The sequence below is a fragment of the Melanotaenia boesemani genome, chromosome 1 (assembly GCF_017639745.1).
Source record: "Melanotaenia boesemani isolate fMelBoe1 chromosome 1, fMelBoe1.pri, whole genome shotgun sequence".
NCBI classification, from domain to species: Eukaryota; Metazoa; Chordata; class Actinopteri; order Atheriniformes; family Melanotaeniidae; genus Melanotaenia; species Melanotaenia boesemani.
This window is the reverse complement of record NC_055682.1, coordinates 24437932-24451623: the sequence shown is the minus strand read 5'-3', so window position 1 is coordinate 24451623 and position 13692 is coordinate 24437932. Positions and strand designations below refer to the sequence as shown.

The following is a 13692-nucleotide window of genomic DNA, read 5'->3' as shown; positions in this document are numbered from 1 at the left end:
CCATGGTCCTAGTGGTTATTTAACTTCTCTGCAATAGGAATGTTGAGGAATGACCCATAAACAATGCAATTGCATTACCATAGTATTGCAAAGCAAACGTAGTTAACATATTGCAAAGACAAGTATAAATGTTAAGAACCGCTTCATTCTTAATTGATATGTTAAAGTCATAACTCTTTAGAAGCAAATAGCAGCATCAGATACAGCTTCAGATGTTCTTTAGATAAATAGATCTACTGCATATATTCTTTGTCATACTGAAAATTGGTCTTATTAACCCCCTCAGAGTGCTCTGGCATCCTCTTCCCGGTTTGGGCACTACTATGACGTCTCCAAGACGATGGACCCAGAAATTCGTCAGGCAGCCAAGTGCCACCGCTTCTACCTTCCAGAACATCCCATTCTGTCATCAACCGCACACAGGTAAAACAACAAGACATCATCTACAGAATGCACAGAAACCAATGAGACACCATCTGCAGAACATGGGCATACAACCACGACATCATCCACAAAACAGTTATAAAAATAAGACCTCACCCACAGAACACAAGCAAGTAAACGTGGCATTGTTCACAGAATACAGGTAAGTCAATAATGTAGACATTCAAACATGATTTAAAGAGCATATAGAGTATAAACACTGTACGACGAGTTTTACTCATATGCCCCAAAAGAAATTTACATTATTAGATTAACTACACATAGCAAATGTCTGTTGTTTTTTCATTATTAAAAATGACTTTTTCTCTGTTTTTGATGTTTTTTCTTCCAGAAAATGTAACAAAAGACAAAAAAATGTCCATCACATTTATAATTTTCCCATATTTTTATTTTTATCACAAGCTGTCCAAGGCAAAAATATGATTAACATTTATATTAAACGGAAATACAACATGAAACACAGCATTTTATAAGCTAGAACAGGTTATTGTTGCTTTTGCCTAATAACGACTAGAACTCTTAAATCATTGAAATATATGGCATCGTTTGGGTTTCTTTCATTCTCTTAACTATTTAGGAAGTTGTTCAGACCCAATAGAATCTGCTTTAATTGCCTCTGTCTGCAGGAAAACAAGTATTATGATATTGAGTTTGAATCATTATTTAAGATTAACTGAATTGTTTTAAAATATGAAAGTAGTAATCATATCATTACTACTTAGATAATATTACACTACATTGTGATATGTTGCCTCTTGTCTTTTTGAAAGTTTTTTTTCTTTCTTTTTATTGTTTTTATTATTATTATTATTATTATTATTATCATTATTATTATTATTATTATTGAGTTGTAATATTGTGTTTCAACAAACAATGAAATTTTAAATGCTGGCCATCTCAGTGTAATCACCTCTTAGACTAATTATACAAATCTGCCTTTTTCTTCTTTTATTCCGAGTTGCTGGCCATCAGCTAAGTCATTCAGCCTCTTGGAAAGGTTGCGTATGTCTATTCAAATAAGGGTCCTGTTTGCTCAGCGTCTGTTTGATTTCTCCTGCGTTGAGTGTACTTAGAGTTCAGAGGTCATTCAGGCTCTTTACTCAAAGAGTGCTGCTGAACACACACAGGCACACGAAGGCACACTTGCACATACTGGGTAAACACAGCAATCTGGAGCACAGAGGATATGGAGGAGGCTTTAGAGAGTCTTTCGTTCTTTTTAGTGGCAAGTAGTGACTGTTTAACAGAGCGCCCGAACAAACACATTAAATGTTGCAGGTATTCAGTTTGAAGTTTGCATCTTCAAAAGCACAGCACATGAAGTGGTCAGCCCTGGTGGCTGTTAAATATTATTTCCAAACGTAATTATGTTAATAGGCAAAGTATTAAAAAAATCTTCTCGGATTGCACATCAGTGAGTAAGAGGGAAATAGTGGTGTTGTAGTGTGTGAATGGATTATAGATCTTAGACATATTGACAGCTGGAAACTACACCTGCACCACATCATTGTGCCTCAAGGCCCGCCCAAGCACTGACACAAATACATGCAAACACACAAACACTTAGCACATTACACACGCACACATATCACACAAACTCTAAAGCAGGCTACTCCCCCTTGCACGTGTCCACAGCCCCATGTTGATACCCTAGCTGTTAAATTGCTCCGTTTCACTTGAAGGCATAATTGGCACAAATTGCTCTCTAGGTGATACAGATCCTGTTGTTTAAGACCAAGCATCCCCCTTTTCTCCTCCTTTCTTCCCATGCTTAAAGAGGAACGCTGAGATAAAGAAGCTTCCCTGTGCGTGATCCTAATTAGCTGACGCACTAGCCCCTGTCGCTAAGCACCTAGACCTCTTTGGTACCTGAATGAGCATTGCTCAGTAGGGGTAGCTAAAATACAATGCTGTCCCACACAATGGCTGCCAACCAGAGGCAGCCTCCTGCACAACTGCATGTCAAACCATCCCAGCCCCCTACCTCAGAGCCGGTGCATGGGCAGAGAGACCATGGAGGGTAGGTGTCCCTCTTTCACCAATCCAGCTCTATCATTAGCCACAGCAGGGTCAGGAGGCACCATTGTTGTGCTGAATAACTGAAATGGAGTACATGGATATACTTGTCCAAGTGTAATCAGCACTAGTGTGTATTTCCGTTCTTTATGCAAGACTATTGGCGTGTGACCAGTCTATGTGTATCAGCTTTTGTAGCCTGCAGGTTGAATTGACAACTGACATAGCAGCCCACTGTGAATCAGGACAGAGTGGTCATTACAATAGTGTGGTGTTCTTAAGTGGAGGGTCCTGTGTAAAAAGAAGGGGTTAACATTCCTATTGGACATCCTATAAGCTCATGGAGGGCTAAGCAGTTATCTCTCCCTTGACTGTTGCTAAATGTTGGTCTGATGGTACTGTATGCCCCTTGTCAGTGGTGCACATCTTCTCCTTGGTTAAACAACAAAATGCTGTCCTCTGTTAATTTTAAATATCAGCCCATTAATCCCCAATTGCATCTTTGTTGTGTGTATGTTTGTGCATATGTGCAACTCATTTGTCTGTCTGTCTCGGCACAATCAGATCCTCAGGGAGCTGACAAAGAACCAGTCATGTTGTAATTTAATCAACCAAATACATTAATTGGATCTCTTGATATGGATCATCTGTCTGCTTCGGTGGCTCCAAAAAAGCACAGTCAGGAGGAACATGCTGCAGTCATAAAGGATTAGGCTGCTGCAGTGATAAGCTTGGCCCAGTTTTATCAAAATGGTCTCAGTGATGGTTTCAACATCTTCATGTCGTTAGTGTTGTCTTTTTCACTGTGACCAATCTGTCCTTTGCTCTCTCTAGTACCATGTTTGAGTCCTACTCTGCATTGCTGAAGTCTCTTCAAGAGATCATACAAAGGGAGGGCTTTGATGTGGCTGCCCCCATGGTAAGAGCTGAATAACTGTATGGCTTTCATTTCCTATACTGAATACAAACAGTTAGTACTAATTATATTTTGCTTCAACAACCTTCCAGAAATGTGTAATATCTTGAGTTATTAAAGCCCCCTATAATTTAAGTAACACATACATCATTTTTCAATAATTTGTCATTTGCTATAATATAAAAATACATTTGTGGCTGAACAGCAGCCATGTTATATCCTTGTAATATTTAATTATCTCTCAATCCAATCCGCCAGCTATATTTAAGAGGGTGTTTAAACTCTTAAAGGTGGCAAAAGTTTTGTTTATTTCACTACGTTATATCAAAAAGCATCTGTGAGTGAAATGTGAACTCACATGACAGTTTTAGTTCTTAAAGCATAAAAGATAAAAGCTCCTGTTTAACTATGATGCATTTAAATTATCATGTGTTAAAAATGTTGGATCTGTGCATGTGTGTGACCAGCTTTTCTCTCATTCTAGCCAGTACTTGAGTATGTTTATTTTACTGTCACCTGCTCAGGTTTGTTCACCTGTGTGTTGCAGCTGTGTGTGTCTTACCTTTGACATGCATTATTTTAATAGTCACCAGTCCTTCACAGGATGTCATAAATATCTTTGACCCTGTCTGTTTTCCATGGGGCCTGTAATATATTTTACAAGACTATAGAAGTTGCCATGTTTGTGATTCCATACATGCATACTTGTCTTTGCACCTTATTCACCTATGTTTTGTAACCCCTCTGCTCATCACCTGGAGCCACCTCTATCCCTGTCACTCACACATGGGATTTACCTCATCTACCCCCCACTTTTCCTCCCCAAGCGCTGTCACTCAAACACCAGATTAACTGCTGACATCATTAAAGTAGTGTGACCGGCTGACATGCTGTTGGCACAGTCCAGGAATGCAGACCAGCACAGAGCGACATGGGCACTGGCACAAAAAATTCCAGTATGGATAATAGGGTGTGTGCATTGATCATTATTTTGCCAATGTGAACTGTTAACTGTTTGAAGATTATATAAATATGCAGATAATAAAATCTCTGGTCATAAATAAATAAAAAAAAAAAAACAAGAGGAACAAAGATACATGTCCCTGAGTATATGTATTGGTCTCTTTTGAGTTGAATTTGGCAGGGATGGTGGCAGGAGTCTAAACAGACTCTGCCTGATTAGGTTGTGGTTCCAGACATGTTGTAGTCTATATGGCTAGCCCTGGGTCATTGGCTGGACCCTACTGGCACTGTTCCCTGATTTTTCTATAGGCTAAACTATAGAAGTTAAGTTTGGCCTCCCTTCTGATGTTGCCACAGCAACAGTCTCGTTTCCACAGCCCCCCCCCCCCCCAATCCCCCCCTGTGGGTTCTGACACAGAAATATATTTCTAATTTTTCGGTTCTCAAAATGTTTGAAAAGTCTGCTAAACAAAGAAATGACAATTGTGACTATGTCACCTACATAAATATTGCAAACATTTCAACAGTCTGAACTGTGGAGATGGAGAGTTGATGTTAAATTATGTAAATAAAGATGGTCCGAGAGTTCAGTGCGGGAGTCCTTCTGGAAGCTATGAGCCAGCTCTGAAAACCTTCCAAACAATGGCGTTTATTTTTTTTAGATTCTTGTGATTCAGATCCAGATCCAGACGATGCTTAGGTCATACTGTTGGGAGAGGAAGCAGTGGGGCGTGAGGTGGAGATTTTGAGAAGGTTGCGTTAATGGAAGGGGAGGTTTAAAAAAAAAAAAAAAAAAAAAAGGAGTAAAAGCAGGAAGAAAAGTGAGCAGATTTCAATGCCAGGGCTTTGTTAATCACTCTTGGCTCTTACCTCAGTAATCAGTAGCCATCCTAAAGAAACCCCAAATGAAAGACAATTGAACTAAAGGCTAAAAACCTCTCACAGTTTGGACAGGCTCCTCCATTCTCTGCGGGTCAGTGATATATGTCCCACCACTGTTTGGCCACTTTTTCTCAGTTCTCAAGAGAGTGGGTTTCAGTTGATCCCTTGTGGTGGGGTAGGGTGCTTTCAAGGCAAGGCACTCCACCCTTACCCAGGCCCCCTTGGCTGCAGAGCATCACTGTTGTGCCAAGAATGTGCTGGGGTTTCTGGGTGGCGGCCATATTGGAAGCCTGTCTGACAGGTCCATTGTGCGCGTGTCAGATGGCTTCTGTGATTGGGCAGTTGTGTCCAGTCACGTTTGGGCACTGTGTTCCGATCGTCTGTGCTGTTGAGCAGACTGTCAAGTTGCTCTCTGCCTGAGTTTGGCAACTAGACCCCAAGACAGCAGCACCTTTCTGAAATAATTTTGAAGCAGTTTTCAGATAATGTTCAGATTAATGCATTCTGTTGGTGTAAATGTTTCATTACTGTGTATTTGTTATTTGCTTCAGCTACAAGAGCCGTTTACAAGACTTTGCTGAAATGAAATACAATTCTGACGCTCTTTTTCTTTGAACTTCTTATAGTCAAAGTCACGTAACATCTTGAGAATTGGGCTTCACTCTCTTGGCTCAGCTCTGTGGGGTGATGACCTGAGTTGCCATGATAACCCTACACACAGCCACGCCCTGACTACATTTCTTTATGGACTACGTGCCTTGCTGAGGTCATCACTGTCAGTTGCAGTAATTACTGTACCCTCTCATCTCATCCAGGTAAGACAGTGTTTCACACATGCATACAACCTGTCAGAGGTCACACTAATTCTGCTTTTTTTTGTCAGGGTGAAATGGTTGTAAAACGTATGCTAGTAAAGGTATCTGCCTTCAGTTTTCCCCAGAAGGAGGCGCTGAACTTAATTTACCTGAGATAGGTTAATAGTAGTTAGTTGTTTGAAGTTAGGAAAGTTGGTATTTTTGTGCACGGGTAGTTGTTTATTCCATGGACTCTTCATTTAGTGGAGAAAAAGTATACAGTCTTTTGTTATGAGGGGCCTCCACCCCAAACATTGTCCCCAGTCGAATGCACACTTCATCCAGAGGCATCAAAAACTGCTTGTTTGTTTATGCTTTCATTAACTGTAGCCATATGCAGAGTGTGTGTCTGTCGATGGTATTTAATAGACTTAAAAACATCACTCTTTGCAGAAGTGTCTCTAGTTATGGTTGTGGGTCGTTGGGGGCTGTGGGGTGGGCTATGAGTCCGCGTGCATGCGTCTGTGTCCAGTCTGGCCTCTCAGTGTGAAGGTGGAGTCATCTGCTGAGGCATATGGCAAACCACAGCCCTCCCCCCAGACAGTCAACCATAGAGGCAAACTCACCACAGAAGCCATCTGAGACTTTCTACTGAACTAACCTGGCCACACTTTAACCACTCTTGTAGCATTCACTCACATGAGCTTTGACACTTTATTTGTGATCCCTTTATTCAAAAATATAGGTCAGTGCTTAACTTGGAGAACAGCTGTGTTGTCACAACACGTTCTGGCTCCAGGCCTGTATGCTCAGTGCACAGCGGCTTTGGCCTAGTCAAAAAAGGTAGAGTGGCTAACTAGCAGATGTCAGCTGTGGTGGGAGCGGTCCCCCTGTCCCACTCTGGCCAGGCTTTCAAACCCTTAATCTGTCCCCTCCTCCTTCTCCACCCTGTGGAGAGAAGTGAATGAGATGGGAAAGAAAAAAGAGGAAAATTTTGGACTGAATCAGGTGTTTGGTGACTAAGCCAACATGGAGGTAATTAGCGGCTGTTATATTATGACCTTATGATTAGCTTAGCATTGTGAATCTCACTTGATGTTATCATAATAAGATATCACTTAAATTGATCAGTTGCGATCACCAACATTTGAGAGCTGATCGCTTTAAACTGAAATAATACAGGGTGTGCAGAGTTATTAGGCAAGTTGTATTTTAGAGGATTAATTTTATTATAGAACAACAACTATGTTCGCAATGAACACAAAAGACTCATAAATATCAAACCTGAATATTTTTTGGAAGTTGGAGTGGGGCTCGTTTTAGTTTTAGTATCTTAGGAGGATATCTGTGTGTGCAGGTGACTATTACTGTGCATAATTATTAGGCAACTTAACAAAAACCAAATATATACCCATTTCACTTATTTATTTTCACCAGGGAAACCAATATAACAACTCAAAATTTACAAATATACATTTCTGGCATTCAAAAACAAAACAAAAAAAAAATCAGTGACCAATGTAACCACCTTTCTTTGCGAGGACACTCAAAAGCCTGCCATCCATTGATTCTGTCAGTGTCTTGATCTGTTCACAATCAACATTGTGTGCAGCAGCAACCACAGCCTCCCAGACACTGTTCAGAGAGGTGTACTGCTTTCCCTCCCTGTAGATCTCACATTTGATGAGGGACCACAGGTTTTCTATGGGGTTAAGATCAGGTGAACAAGGAGGCCATGTCATCATTTTTTCTTCTTTTAGACCTTTTCTGGCCAGCCACGCAGTGGAGTACTTGGATGCGTGTGATGGAGCATTGTCTTGCATGAAAATCATGTTTTTCTTGAACAATGCTGACTTCTTCCTGTACCACTGCTTGAAGAAGGTGTCTTCCAGAAACTGGCAGTAGGACTGGGAGTTGAGCTTGACTCCATCCTCAACCCGAAAAGGTCCCACAAGCTCATCTTTGATGATACCAGCCCATACCAGTATCCCACCTCCACCTTGCTGGAGCTCTGTGGAGTGGAGCTCTCTGCCCTGTACTGATCCAGCCATGGGCCCATCCATCTGGCCCATCAAGACTCACTCTCATTTCATCAGTCCATAAAACCTTAGAAAAATCAGTCTTATGATATTTCTTGGCCCAGTCTTGGCGTTTTATCTTGTGTGTCTTGTTCAGTGGGGGTCGTTTTTCAGCCTTCCTTACCTTGGCCATGTCCCTGAGTATTGCACACCTTGTGCTTCTTGGCACTCCAGTGATGTTGTAGCTCTGAAATATGGCGAAACTGGTGGCCAATGGCATCTTGGCAGCTTCACGCTTGATTTTCCTCAGTTCATGGGCAGTTATTTTGCGCCTTGTTTTTTCAACACGCTTCTTACGACCCTGTTGACTATTTTGAATGAAACACTTGATTGTTCGATGATCACGCCTCAAAAGCTTGGCAATTTTAAGAGTGCTGCATCCCTCTGCAAGACATCTCACTATTTTTGACTTTTCAGAGTCCGTCAAATCTCTCTTCTGACCCATTTTGCCAAAGGAATGGAAGTTGCCTAATAATTATGCACACCTGATATAGGGTGTTGATGTCATTAGACCACACCCCTTCTCATTACAGAGATGCACATCACCCGATATGTTCAATTGGTAGTAGGCTTTCGAGCCTGTACCGGTTGGAGTAGAACAAGATGCATAAAGAGGATGATGTGATTAAAATACTCATTTGCCTAATAATTCTGCACACACTGTATTGCCTTAAATGTTTTACCAACTTACATGTTAGCATAGCTTCTCTCTGTCATAGCACTACATAGATAACTACTTCAGGTAAGAGAGTGTGGCCTTTGGAAGACTGTCTAGACTAGTAGCAGTCGGCTAGCTGGCTGAGACAGTTAGGTCTTAGCCAGCTAGCCCACTGTTGCTAGTTTACAATGCTCAATCCATTATTGAGCAGCTTGAAAAGCTGAGTGAGTCACTGAAAGCCTCCTCACAGCAGTTTTGTGCCACAGTCCATCTGAAACATTAATTAGTCTTGTCCTAGCCTGGTTCTCCTCCATCGTCCTATATCCTGCAACCACACCCAGCCCACACAAACACAAAATAAAGGCAAACTGAAAGTTGTCAGATGCTTGTTCTGCATTTTGTTATGTTTTAGACTCCTAAAAGTTATCAGATTCTTTTTTTCTATTTATCTACACAACAAACGCCACAATGACAGATCAATAGCAAGTATTAGAAAATTATTCAGACATCACTTTATACTTGGTTAAAGCAATACTGGCACCACTAGCAGATTATCTTGGGAAATGTTTTAAGATCATGTTACAGCTTTCTCTCTAGAAGTTTCTCCAGTTTGCCGTGGCAGAAACATGAAAGCTCATCTGGTGTGGATAAGATGGTCAGGGCACAGCCATTTGTAGGTTTTAACAAAGATGCTGCTCTATGTCCAGGTCCAAATTAGGAGTGGTTCACTCCAAAGTTTTAACTGAATTTTCCTGAAAGTCTTTTTTTTTTTTGGTTGTTGACTACAGGTTGTTGTCCTGATAAAATGGCTCTTCCATGGCTTTAGATTCTGGTAATTCTGGTAAAAGGTTTTCACTCAGGTTTGTTCCATATTTTTTATCCCACTTTTTAATCTGTCCTAATTAGTGACCATGACCATGTTTGATTGTAGGAATGGCACCAGTGAGATGTCAGGTTTCCTCTGCACACACTGATTTGTTTTGAGACCAAATTGTTCAGTGATTGTTTCATCAGATCAAGAATGTACATATTCAGATTTGTGTCTTCATAATCTTGTCCATTGAATTCAGTTAGGCACAGTTAAACCAAGGTTAGATGTTGGATGCACCAGAGCTTAAATGCTCTGGGGTCTAAAGAGGTCAGAAAAGTCATGTTAATGGCATGTTTCTGTCCTTTTATTCTTTCATGAATTAACAAAAAAAAAAAAAAAAAAAAAAAACTTAAAAGCATCTGAGAGATTTCTCTAGGCACTGCACATCTCTCCTGCTGCTCAGACTTAAAACCCTGACACACTAAACCAATGGCAATAACCAGCTGCAGTGAAAGGCCTCCCTGCTATGTCTCCTCACGTTAGCTGCGTCTGTGCAAAAGAGTAACACTTGAAAAAACGGTGCAAAAACAATTCCCATATATGATATACAATCTACAACTGCACAAGAGGGCAACTTTTTGCATTGTAGAATGGAGCAGCAAACTATAAATTGAATGTTACATTATTATAGAGCTTATTCACAAAGCTGAACAGTCAGTTCAAGTGGTCTCTCCCACTGTCCAAACTGATGCCAGTGTAAACAAAAATTGACAGGCTCTAACAAAACTGGCAGTGCTTTAAATGTTTAAAAAACTAGTGGTTGAGATGTTAACCAGTGCTCACATAGTTTTGACAGCTGATTGTCAGCTTGGTGCGTAAAGGCCTTTAGGTCCAGATTAATTAAACCTGGCAATTAAGTATGTTGTTGATATCATAACTACTGATAGGAATATTTAGTTCTGCAAGTGATGCTCAAAATAAAAAAAAAATCCTGATTTACGATCAAAGGTAAAAGCAAAAATTCCTTCCTTTTATTTTGAGCTTGGAAAAGAAAACTCCCATGAATAAGAGGGCCAAGCACAAAAATTCCCACATCCAAGCCTTTAAGGTGCAAAATTACCACTCTGCCTTATTGTTAAGGACCAGTATTAACTTTTAATGCTGAAACAAGGATTTAGTGCACAAGTAAGAGCTTGTAAATCTGGGCCTTACTGTTGTAATGATATTAATAGAAATAGCTTGGCTCAGTTTTGAACTGGTTACGTCCATTACGGGTTGCTGTTAAGCTGGAGCCTATCCCACCATTTTCAGCAGGTGAGAGGCAGGGTACACCCTGGACAGTTCACCAGTCCATCGCAGGGCCAACACAGATAGTGACAAACAACCATTCACCCACACACACTCACTCCTAGGGAGAATTTAGAGTGACCAATTACCTAACATGCATGTCTTTGGACAGTGGGAGGAAGCCGGAGAACCCAGAAAGAACCCACGCATACATAGGGAGAACATGTAAACCCCCCCCCAGGTTTGAACCTCCCCCCAGCCGAGGCTCAAACCAGCAACCTTCTTGCTGTGAGGCTGCGGTGCTAACCACCACCACACCATCGTGCAACAACATAACTATAATGCTAAATGTGAGCACAACAGTGACTCACGTGCAACTGCTTCTCCACCTACCAACTCAAAAACAATCATCACACAAGATTGCATAACTTGTGTATTGGATGGAGTGTATATATATATATATATATATATATATATATATATATATATATATATATACTACTGTTCAAAAGTTTGGGGTCACTTTGCCATGGGATTCAATAGAGAAGTGACCCCAAACTTTTGAACGGTAGTGAATATATATATATATATATATATATATATAGTACGGAATATTATGAACACGGTTATAATAAGTAAATATATTTCTAAAGGTGCTACTGTCATGAAATCATCACCATATGTCGGTAAAAACCATTGCAATCCACACACGCTAGGAAATCAACACTTAGATGTCCTTAAATTAAGTTATGTGTAATAAAATGGGATGACACAGGGAAAAATTCAACATATGAAAATAAAGGACATGTAATAAGGCACTGAAAGCCAAGACACCAGCTGAAATCTATCAGTTGTTAGAAAGCATTCCTACCCCTCAGTGCACATTTATATCAGCTGGTTCAGTCCCAACTGATGACTTAAAAAGGTTGCCAAAGTGTCACACAAGAAACATCTCATGATGGGTAAAAGCAAAGAGCACTCTCAAGACCTTCCCAGCGTTACTGTTGCAAAACATACTGATCGCATTGGTTATCGAATGATTTCTTAGCTTCTGAATCTTCCATTAAGCACTGGGGCAATAATCCAATCCAGTGGGGAAATAAAGTGGAAAGGACATCATTTCACCATAAACTGGCCACAACCAGGTGCTCCTCACAATATTTCTGGCAGAGGAGTTAAAATAATTGTCACGAGAGTTATCCAAGAGCCAAGAACCACTTGTGGAGATCTTCAGAAAGATCTGGAATCAGCAGGTACAGTTGTTTCAAAGAAAACAATAACACACTCAACCTCCATGGCCTGTGTGCACACTCACCACGCAAGACTTCTCTGCTGGAGAAAAGACTTGTTGAAGCTTGTTTATGTTAGTTGCACATTGAGACAAGTCTGTTAAATACTGGGAATATACAGTATGGTCAGATGAGACCAAAATTTAACTCTTTAAATGCCATAATACAGAATACGTTTGGAGGTCAAATGGCACTGCACATCACCCCAAAAACACCATAACAACAGTGAAGTTTGGAGGTGAGAACATCATGGTGTGGGGCTGTTTTTCAGCATATGGAACTGGCAAACTTCATATAATTAAAGAAAAGATGAATGGAAAAATGTATCATTACATTCTTCATCAAAATCTGCTGCCATCTATCAGGATGATGAAGATGAAACTATCGCGTCAAATTTTTGTCAAAACCAGGGAGAGCAAAATAAACATGCTCGCGCGCAGATTACACTACCATCGCGCAGAAATTCATTTACCGAGAGGACAAAAGATCCTCTCGCGTGACAGACGACCAACTCCCGCGCGCGTGTGGAAGGCCTCGCGCGCGCATTTTACGTTCCGAGCGCGCGAAGCTGGATCAGACGCGCGCGCGTTTCTGTCATGCCGCCCCCGCTTGAGGATGGCTGCGCTCTCGCCAGCGTCTCTGCCCTCGCGGTGACGTTTTCCTCGCGCGGATCAAAATGTGTTTTGACACATGGGGCGGGACAAATCTCCATTCTATAAGCCTTCTCCTGATTGGTCCGCGTACACAGGAAGTTGTGTCAGGAAGACCTTGACTGACAAGACGGCTGGAGCCGGGACAGTTGCGGTGGTTTTGGCATTTTGGCAACGATACTTTGCTTGAGGTAAGTGGAATTCACAGCAGTTCTTCCCGAAAAGTACGGATACTCCTCAGTAAACTATGCCGTTTTCGAATTAACAATTCTACAAGGACAAAAATCAATTCGATAACTTAGAATTGCTTAGGAATATGTAGTTAGCACGAGTAAAATATGTCAATAGACCAAGGTACTTTTTGACAGTTTGTTTTCCTGGTATAAAAGGCACTTGCAGAAACCAAAAACAGACTGGTTTTTTAGATAATTCTAAGTTATCGAATTGATTTTTGTCCTTGTAGAATTGTTAATTCGAAAACGGCATAGTTTACTGAGGAGTATCCGTACTTTTCGGGAAGAACTGCTGTGAATTCCACTTACCTCAAGCAAAGTATCGTTGCCAAAATGCCAAAACCACCGCAACTGTCCCGGCTCCAGCCGTCTTGTCAGTCAAGGTCTTCCTGACACAACTTCCTGTGTACGCGGACCAATCAGGAGAAGGCTTATAGAATGGAGATTTGTCCCGCCCCATGTGTCAAAACACATTTTGATCCGCGCGAGGAAAACGTCACCGCGAGGGCAGAGACGCTGGCGAGAGCGCAGCCATCCTCAAGCGGGGGCGGCATGACAGAAACGCGCGCGCGTCTGATCCAGCTTCGCGCGCTCGGAACGTAAAATGCGCGCGCGAGGCCTTCCACACGCGCGCGGGAGTTGGTCGTCTGTCACGCGAGAGGATCTTTTGT

The 13692-nt window shown here is 41.3% G+C and overlaps 1 protein-coding gene across 1 annotated transcript in view; it reads left to right on the top strand.

Annotated features, from left to right (window-relative positions):
• Window positions 1–13692, top strand: part of elp4 (elongator acetyltransferase complex subunit 4) — a 63720-nt gene that overhangs the window by 9288 nt on the left and 40740 nt on the right. Inside the window, exons 5-7 of the mRNA XM_041984610.1 lie at window positions 287–423; window positions 3295–3379; window positions 5848–6036. Of these exons, the coding sequence (XP_041840544.1) occupies window positions 287–423; window positions 3295–3379; window positions 5848–6036 (411 nt within the window). The remainder of the gene's footprint in view (window positions 1–286; window positions 424–3294; window positions 3380–5847; window positions 6037–13692) is intronic.